At 36.9% G+C, this 9,571-nt stretch overlaps 1 protein-coding gene across 1 annotated transcript; it reads left to right on the top strand.

Moving 5' to 3' along the window:
• The first annotated feature begins 884 nt into the window (after positions 1-884).
• LOC107818213 (large ribosomal subunit protein uL4) lies at positions 885-3,744 on the top strand. Its single transcript, XM_016644167.2, has 2 exons — positions 885-2,091; positions 3,302-3,744. The coding sequence occupies exons 1-2, from the start codon at positions 988-990 to the stop codon at positions 3,413-3,415; spliced, it is 1,218 nt and encodes a 405-aa protein (XP_016499653.1). The 5' UTR covers positions 885-987; the 3' UTR covers positions 3,416-3,744.
• The last annotated feature ends 5,827 nt before the right edge of the window (positions 3,745-9,571 follow it).

Here is a 9,571-nt window from a genome sequence, read left to right as displayed (position 1 = left end):
AAGACTCAGATGGTTCGGGCACATTCAGAGGAGGAGCATTGATGCACCGGTGAGGAGGTGTGAGCGACCGGCTGTGGTGGGCACGCGGAGAGGTAAAGGGCGACCTAAGAAGTATTGGGGAGAGGTGATCAGACAGGACATGGCGCGACTTAGGATTACTGAGGATATGGCCCTTGACAGGGAATTATGGAGGTCGAGCATTAAGGTTGTAGGTTAGGGGAAAGTTGTGAATATTTCTACAGCACAATAGAGTGAGACTAGCCAGTTAGGAGTTAGACTAAGAATGTCATTGGTCGTCTATTGATGCAGGGCTTTACCTGCTAGTTTTACTATACCAGCCATCTATTTCGTATTTCGTATTCTGTATTTCATATCTCTTATATTGCTGTTATTTTATTATGCATTTTTATGGTACTAATATATCGGCTCATGTTGCTTTTTTGAGCCGAGGGTCTCCTGGAAACAGTCTCTCTACCCTTCGGGGTAGGGGTAAGGTCTGCGTATATATTACCCTCCCCATACCCCACTTATGGGATTATACTGGGTCGTTGTTGTTGTTGTTGTTGTTGTTGTTGTTTTCCTATATAACAAATTTTATCTCTCTAACAACATTTTCTAGACTTGGTTGTAGAAAATTAAGGAATTTTGCACAGTATAGCCGTTTCTCAAAATAATAGCCAATAAAAGTATATCCTTTTGTATAATAACATATCATATACTTATTTTATGTATGATCAGTGTATATTTTTCATATTTGGCTAGCGGCTGTAACTCTATTTCACCGACTGGCCAAATGTGTGAAAGTCTTAAAGGGAATTATGGGCTTAAGCCCAAGAAGTCATTAGGCTTAAAATACACATCATTCAGGCTTGACCCATTTACTGTATCTCTGCTTGTCGATGCTATATATTCACATTTCAGGACGAAACCCTAGTTTTCACTCTGCTCTTCTACCCAAAAACCCTAGCAGTAGCAGCTTCACTTCCAATGGCTACCGCTGCCGCCATTCCCACCACCACCGTTCAAGCCCTAGAAAATGACATGGCTACTGACGGCGCCGTCCCTCTCCCCGCCGTCATGAAAGCTCCGATCCGTCCCGACGTTGTAACCTACGTCCACTCCAACATTTCCAAAAACGCCCGTCAACCTTATGCTGTATCAAAAAAAGCCGGCCACCAAACCTCAGCTGAGTCATGGGGTACCGGACGAGCTGTTTCACGTATTCCCCGTGTTCCCGGTGGTGGTACCCACCGCGCCGGTCAAGCTGCTTTCGGTAACATGTGTCGTGGTGGTCGAATGTTTGCTCCGACGAAGATCTGGCGCCGATGGCACCGTAAGATTCCCGTGAACCAAAAACGATATGCCGTTGCTTCAGCTATCGCCGCTTCTTCAGTTCCATCCCTTGTCCTCGCACGTGGCCATCGTATCGAGACCGTCCCCGAGCTTCCTCTCGTTGTTTCTGATTCGATCGAAGGGATTGAAAAGACTAACAACGCTATCAAGGCTTTGAAGCAAGTCGGCGCTTATCCAGATGCTGAAAAGGCTAAGGACAGTCACGCTATTCGTCCCGGAAAGGGAAAAATGCGTAACCGTCGCTACATTTCCCGCAAAGGCCCACTGATTGTGTACGGAACAGAAGGTGCAAAGCTCGTGAAAGCTTTTAGGAACATTCCCGGTGTTGAAATTTGCCACGTGGATCGATTGAACTTACTCAAGCTTGCTCCAGGTGGTCACTTAGGAAGGTTTGTTATTTGGACTAAATCGGCTTATGAGAAATTAGATTCGATTTATGGATCATTCGATAAGCCTTCGGAGAAAAAGAAGGGGTATTTATTGCCAAGGCCCAAAATGGTTAATGCTGATTTGGCTAGAATTATAAACTCGGATGAGGTCCAGTCTGTTGTGAGGCCGATTAAGAAGGATGTTAATAAGAGGGCTACGTTGAAGAAGAATCCATTGAAGAACCCGAATGTGTTACTGAAGCTCAATCCTTATGCTAAGACTGCTAGGAGGATGTCGCTTTTGGCCGAGGCTCAACGGGTTAAGGCAAAGAAAGAGAAGCTAGACAAGAAGAGGCATCAAATTACAAAGGTATAATCTTTAGAATTTTGGGATAGTCTTATAACCTGCAAATGCTTATATTTCAGTGATGATTAATGAATTTATTGTGAATATCTGCTCATAGAAATATAGAATCATATTAAGTTAAGTGTAGTTTTTTTTGAAGGTTAAATGTAGTCAAATATAGTTTCAGTAACGGTAAAAGAAAGTAAATGCGAATAGTTGCTCATAGAGTCATGCTAAACAAAATGGCTGTTGAAGAATTAGTTGCAAATATTTGCTCATAGAATCATTTTAAAGTTAATAGAGTATTAGTTTAGCGGTGTATGATGATTAAAGATTTTGACTACAGATAAAGATTCGTTGAATCTTGATTCCAGTAAATTCTAGATGAGTTTCCTTAATAATCTGAAAAATTAGGCAAATTTGGTTTCTGCTTGGTATAATTCTATTTCTACTCTTTTGCTGTTTACTGCGTGTGATTACATTTTCTGAATGTGTTTGTCTGCATGAGTCTATTTGCTGCATACCGTGTGTTACCAAATCACAGTTGTAGCAAATAAACCTTTGTTATTGCACCTGCTATACCTTATTAATGATTTGATTGCTTGATTGATGTTATATTCTTGTCTTGTTGAGTTCACTCTGAAGCAACTACTTTTAGCTCTACTGTTGAAAATAAAGCAGATGTTTACTCACTACTGTAGAGGTGATAAGTGTACTCTTTTGGCTAAGATCAACTGGTAAGTGTAGGAAATGTTTGAGCTCTGAAGTGTTAGGGAACTAGGTCTTTGTAATATTTCTGTGACCTTGATCCAGTGTGTAATGGGATATTTTGGTAGGAAGGACGTGGGTTTAAGACTATATTTCTACCATTTTATTTTGAAGCTGTAGATGAAAGGGTCTTGTATTTCATTTTAAAAGTTCCTGATATCTTATTTGCATTTCCGTAAAATAAGCTGAGCGATAAGATTAAGGACATGGGTTTAAGACTGTCTACTTGTTTATTTTGCGGTCATAGATGGAAGTGTCTTCTATTTCATTGGAAAAATCTTTGTCTTGTTAGTTTAATATAAGAGAAGAGGCGCCCCTTACGTTAATTGACAAATTCTGTCTGAAAATAGTTGTCTCCCACTTTATTTCGTCTCAACAGAACATTTATTAAGCTGTACATAAAATTTGTGAGCTGCATCATGCATGTGTCTTGTACTGTTTTTCTGATTCCATTTTTCCATTGCAGGAGGAGGCATCCGCTATCAGGTCTGCAAGCCATTCGTGGTACAAGACAATGATCTCAGATTCCGACTATGCAGAGTTCGACAACTTCACAAAGTGGCTTGGAGTTTCTCAGTGAAGAGACTTTCCTTTTATGAAATCATGTTAGATAGTATTTTGTTTACTTGTTTTAGTATGTTCTTTTGTTCTGCTTTGGAGGTCCAAGACATGAAAGAGAGGAAGTGGGTGGTTAATTACAGGCTACATGCCTGGATTTTCCCTGCCCACATTTTGAGTTTACTTTTTAGCTGGAGTATAAATTTAAAAGGTATGGAGTTGAGGAATTTTATTTGAGTAGTTTGTTTTTTTGGGATCGTTTTCGAATATTGCTTGTGTGAGTTTGACTTGAAACTTATATTCCTTTTGCTACATAGATGCATATTAAATTGATAGTATTTCCTCCGTTCACTCTTGGCCTATTTGGATTTTTCATGTCCCTTAAGAAATAATTGATGTAGAAATGATAAATGTAGTATGTGTTTTATCAAATAACTCCTAATAATAATATTTCAAAAAGTCTTGGTAAGTTACTTTGGAAATGAGTAATTAATGATAATGGAGGGAGTAATATTTTACTATGGTTAATGTGTCCATAAGCTTTATTTGTTAGAATTTCAATTTGTATTGACGATTTTTATTTGCTTCAAGGTAAACTAAAGAGTATTTGAAAACAATTATAGCATTATCCCTATGCTCTGCAATGTTAAAAGTCAAAATATAACATTATCAAGGAATTCATTCAGTGACCTGCTAAATTCTCTGAGTTATTTGCTTAAATTATCAACTAGGGTATATTATGGTAATCTATTAATGAAGGAAAACTTGGATGATATCTTCTTATTGAGTGAGGCAACATTATTATGTTAGCTAACGGTGAAACTGCTACCTCCTATTTCGTGTTAACTTTGATAATCCGCCCAAGTGTTGGTCATATTATTTCTTTCATATGACTAATACCCTGTTTGGCTAAGCTTTTCCAATTTTAGAAGCATTTTTTTTTCTCAAAGTTAAAGCGTTTGGCCAATTTTTTGGAAAAAAAGGAAATGTTGCTGAGGAGAAGCAAAAGCAGTTTTGAAGAAGCAGAAAAAAGTAGCATCTCTACAAAAATACTTTTTTGAAAAGTACTTTTCAAAAAAACACACACTTAGAAGTAATTTTTAAAAGTTTGGTCAAACACCAATCGATGCTTAGAAGTGTTTTTCAAATCAATTTGCAAAATACGTACTTTTGAGAAAAATAGTTCTCCAAATAAGCTGATTTTTACAATTTTGCCAAACAAGCTATAAGTCAACTGCGTTGACCTTTCTGGCAAAGGGAATTGTTCTTCATCTAGTTCTTGTTGTGTCCAAAAGGTTTTTATCGAGAACATGACCCTTGATAGGAAAATGTGAAGGTCGAGATTAGGATAGAAGGTTAGTAGATAGTCGAACGTTTTTTTATTCCGTACCGAAATTTTAGGGGTAGTCTAATAGTGTCTTGTTCTTAAATTACTAGTATTACATGTTGTTTTCTTACTATCTTTCGGCTAAGTTTCCTAGTATCTTGCTATTGTTACTAGTATTACCTGTTTTCATCCATCTAAATTTTGGTACACATAGTTAAATAGTATCCATCTGGTTTAATAATTAAGGTGTGTGAAACATGATCGATTACATTTGGTATGTGCAAAGGAAGAAAAAAAAACACACAAAAAGATTTCACTCACATTTAGCATGGGCACACGAACTATTTCCCTTTTTTTATCAATAATTTTAAATTTCGGAAAATTAAACGTAATCTATCTATGTCTATATCTATATCTATATTTATCTATCTATTTATCTATCTATCTATCTATCTATGTCTATATCTATATTTATATTTATATTTATATATATATATATATATCTATAATTATAAAAGCACGAATATAATGTTGGTTTACAAAAATATCCTTTTAAAATTAAATTGTCTCTTTAATACAATGTACAAAAACGTAAACTCAATAGACTCCTCTTAAAAGTCAAATAACTTTAGGAGTCTATTTACTTTACTTTCCCTTCATTGGAACAATTCCGAAACGTGGAAATGTGGAGTTATATATGGAAAAGGGACTAAAATTTTTAATTGATTTAGAAATCTTAAATATTCACAAAACTAATATGTTTTGCAAATATAATATATAAACCACAAGGACAATCATCCTAAATATTGGATTATATTTGCTGCAATATATTTTCTTGCACGGACAACTGTATGTTTCACTTTCAAGAGAGATATCAAGATCGACAACAAGCGTTCTGGTTATGACAGAGCAACTAAAGCATTAAGAGGAAACATACACAAAAAAATATAGTCCACAAAGAAGTGTTCGTTAAGATACCATCACATCAAATACTTTTAAACTATAATACATAATTATTCAACTAACACGACAAAATTGCTCATTTGTGTAAATTTTGATGATGTCCTTTTATTTTAAATTCATGTATTATGCTAATGTAGTAATATTTTTCGGAATTTAGATGATTGTTGTATTATTATACATAAAATTTCTCTCATTAATTAAATTTTATTATTCTTTCATGTAAATAAATGTTTAAATCATCACGTACCATTATTAACATGCAACGCACGTTGATAGATACTAATATGTTATAAACACATGGGTATAGGGGGAAAACTCAACAATATATATCTTCTTAGATTGCTTCCCACCCGATGTTCAGTATCTGTCTTAAAGTTCTAATTAGTGCTATCAGGATAAGGCTCGAACTTGGCACTCTAGATTAAAAATGAGGATCTTATCCATCCTACTACAATTCTCTCATTACAATTTTCTTGTGATGGTTCAGGTTAAATATCTCTTTTCAATTATAAACAGCGATGCAACTTTTGAGGATATCGGTCCCCGAAGGCCCATTTTAAATGTATTGAGGTTAGTGAACATCCAAAAGACAAATTTTCGTAAAAATTGCACGGGGCGCTCTATTTGGTCGCCCTCATTTAACCTATACCCATTTTTTTATAAACTTTTAACTTGTACCCACTTTTTAAACAACTTCAGCTCCCTTTCTCCTCCCCTTCAGTACCTCACCAGAAGAAAGAAAGGTTGTGTTTAAACATTTATAAATAACAATGAAGAAGTAGTACCAACAAAGTGAAGAGAAAATGCAATTCTTTATCTGCATAAATACTAAAGGGGAACTAGATTTTGATAAGAGTTGGTATCAAGTTCTTTGTGCATTTAATCTTTCTCTTTCTGATATTTTTTTCATCTACAAATATTTCTCTACTGGACAAAATGGTGATATATGATAATGAGAAACAACGAGTTGGATGGCTTCCAGCAAACTACAACAAGCTACTACTACCAGATAAATTACTCATAAGCATGAACAAATACTTTATGACTAAAAATCTCAACGAGAATCACCAAAGTTATAGCAGCTATCTAACGAAATATCATTTTGAAGCTAGCTTAGAAATATCAAGCTAGCTTAGAGCTGAAGTCTCCCAGTTAGAACACAAAAACTTCAGCTCTAGAGCTGAAGTTTCCCAGTTACAATACAAAAACTTCAGCGTTGAAGTTTCCCAGTTAAACACAAAAACTTCAGCTAGAGCTGAAGTTTCTAGTTACAACACAAAAACTTCAGCTCTAGAGCTGAAGTTTCCAGTTACAACACAAAAACGAGCTGAAGTTCGCTAGTTACAAAACAAAAACTTCAACTCTAGAGCCAAACTTCAGATCCAGCTACTAGAATGCTGAAGTTTTGCGTGATTGCCTTTGCTACTTCAGCCCCGTGTGCTGAAGTTATGCGAAAAAGTGGGTACACTTACAATTTTTTTTGCAAAGCGGGCACAAGTTAAAACGTGACACAAAAAGCAGGTATAAATGCAAATGCCCCCAAATTTTCTAATCAACATTTATGGGTCCAATAAGTTGGTGATGCATGAAATTTATAATTAAAATAAAATCAAACAAAAGAAAATATTTCCAATATAAGAGAAAAATTTTAATTTATGGAAAAACTGAAAAACATCTTTCTCGATTTTTCCAATTTTTCAAGAAATTCAAACACCACTCTCTAGAAATGTTTGGTTTGAAATTCTTTTGTGAACTTTTTTAACACTTTCAATTCGAATGTAATCACGCTTAATTATGTCTTATAAAAAGAATTAAGCGGTCGTTGCAAATATAATTTGATTTACAAGCCCCGAGTCGAATCCTACAAAGAACTAAGGCTTAGTTACAGTTGTTCAATATTGCTAAAAACACAAGTCCAAACAATTTCCTAATTATAAAGATTATTGTATACTGTAAAAATTAGAGGGTCCTATTCTATAATCGTCGTAGCACCTCGTAAAGACCGCCCCCAAAAGGCTCGAAGTTCAGCTCGGGGTTCGACCCCGAGGGTTCTTAACGATCGACCCCGAGGCAGTACAAATCAAAGGCAATGATGGGCAAACGGGAAGTTCCCAAGGCACGTGATTAAAGCTAACCTAGGTCTATTAGGCTAGCATAAGCCCGTACCGTGGCATTAAATGGATGTACCAGTCTATATGTCTTTATAATAAATGTATTTGTACTATGTTGGGATTCTCCCTCCTATATACAGGGGACCTTTATCATTTTGTATAGGACAACAATATATCACACACAACATTGAATACAATAAAAAGAACATTCTCTGCTCTCTAACTTAAACATACTCTCTTGATTTCAGTACATACTTAGTGCTTACGTTAATTGTGTTCTATTTATTGTTCTTCATTTATTGCTCGTTATTGATCATAAAGAACATTCATCAAAGCTCTCATAACTGTTAGATCTTCATTGGCCGCCAATAGCTCAATATCTAGATCGACCTCGAGGCACCATGTAACTAAGCTCGAGGCCCAGATTCTCGACCGCTCGGTTTGCTCAAACATACTACTTTCAAGTCCTTACCTTATTTTCTAGTCTCACGCATAGCATATACTGCCTAACAACTAGCATAAAAATTAGTCACATATTTTTAGAATCACAAAATCAAATCTAATTGTAATTACCATTTTCAAGGTAAATAGTTTGGCGTCCACTGTGGCGCTAAAAATAATAGTGATTATTTTCTTGCTGGTTTAACACATAGCGCAAGTAATCTTTCACGCTTTTTCTTGTCCAAGAATCTTTGATTTCAGGTCAGAATGTCTAACTCAATAAATGCACACGAAAACAATGGTCTTGAGGACCATAGAGAAAACGGTGTAGCTATTCCAGGTATTGGTGTACCACCATGAAACCCTGAGGACGCACTAGAGCCAATTCCCACGGATGTGGTCTCACGCGATGCACAACACGTCGATATAAGCTCACACACTAACAAGAGCGTACACCAAGGAGATCAACAAGGAGTTCAGAAAACCCCAGTTCGGGAGGAACAAGAGGTTAGCCTTCACGTTATTTTTGAGATATTGCAGGCACAACAACTGGCAATCGCTCAACTGCAAAGCCACTTAAAAATGACCCTTCGGACCGAACAGGCACAGGAAAGGTCGAGCAACAATGGGTCGGCAGCAAATCCTGCTATTATGAAGATGCTCGAGGACCTCACGAAGAGGATTGACTCGGGCGAAAAGATGATAGAAGCCAATGACAAAAAGGTGGAAACCTACAATTCAAGGGTCGACCAAATCCCGGGCGCACCCCCGATCCTGAAGGGTGTTGATTCGAAGAAATTCATACAAAAGCCATTCCCGTCAAGGGCGGCTCCAAAGCCCATACCGAAGAAATTCAGAATGCCTGATCTCCTGAAATACAATGGGACCTCGGACCCCAATGAGCACGTCACATCTTACACTTGTGCCGTAAAGGGAAATGACCTAAAGGACGACACGATCGAATCCGTCTTGTTGAAGAAGTTCGGGGAAACACTTTCGAAAGGGGCCATGATGTGGTATCATAACCTAGCTCAGAATTTAATAGACTTATTTTCCATTCTGGAAGATTCTTTCATAAAGGCGCATGTCCGGTGCCATCAAGGTGGCTACAAGGAAATTCGACGTTTTCAAAATCAAACAAAGGGAAAACGAGATACTGCGAGAGTTCGTATCTCGCTTTCAAATGGAGAGCGAATAGAGTTACCACCAGTATCCGATGACTGGTAAGTACAAGCCTTCACCCAAGGCTTGAATGAATGAAGCTCGGTGGCTTCGAAGTAGTTGAAGCAGAATTTGGTTGAGTATCTCGCCGTGACTTGGTCGAATGTCCACAAAC

Source organism: Nicotiana tabacum, chromosome 10 (assembly GCF_000715075.1).
Source record: "Nicotiana tabacum cultivar K326 chromosome 10, ASM71507v2, whole genome shotgun sequence".
NCBI classification, from domain to species: Eukaryota; Viridiplantae; Streptophyta; class Magnoliopsida; order Solanales; family Solanaceae; genus Nicotiana; species Nicotiana tabacum.
Note: the sequence above shows the minus strand (reverse complement) of the source record. Positions and strands in the feature narration are given on the sequence as shown.

Bases quoted from the DNA above. Each gene is read 5' to 3' on its own strand.
- LOC107818213 (XM_016644167.2), top strand. From the start codon at position 988: ATGGCTACCGCTGCCGCCATTCCCACCACCACCGTTCAAGCCCTAGAA. The intron at 2,092-3,301 runs GTATAATCTTTA...TTTCCATTGCAG, and splicing joins AGAGGCATCAAATTACAAAG to GAGGAGGCATCCGCTATCAG.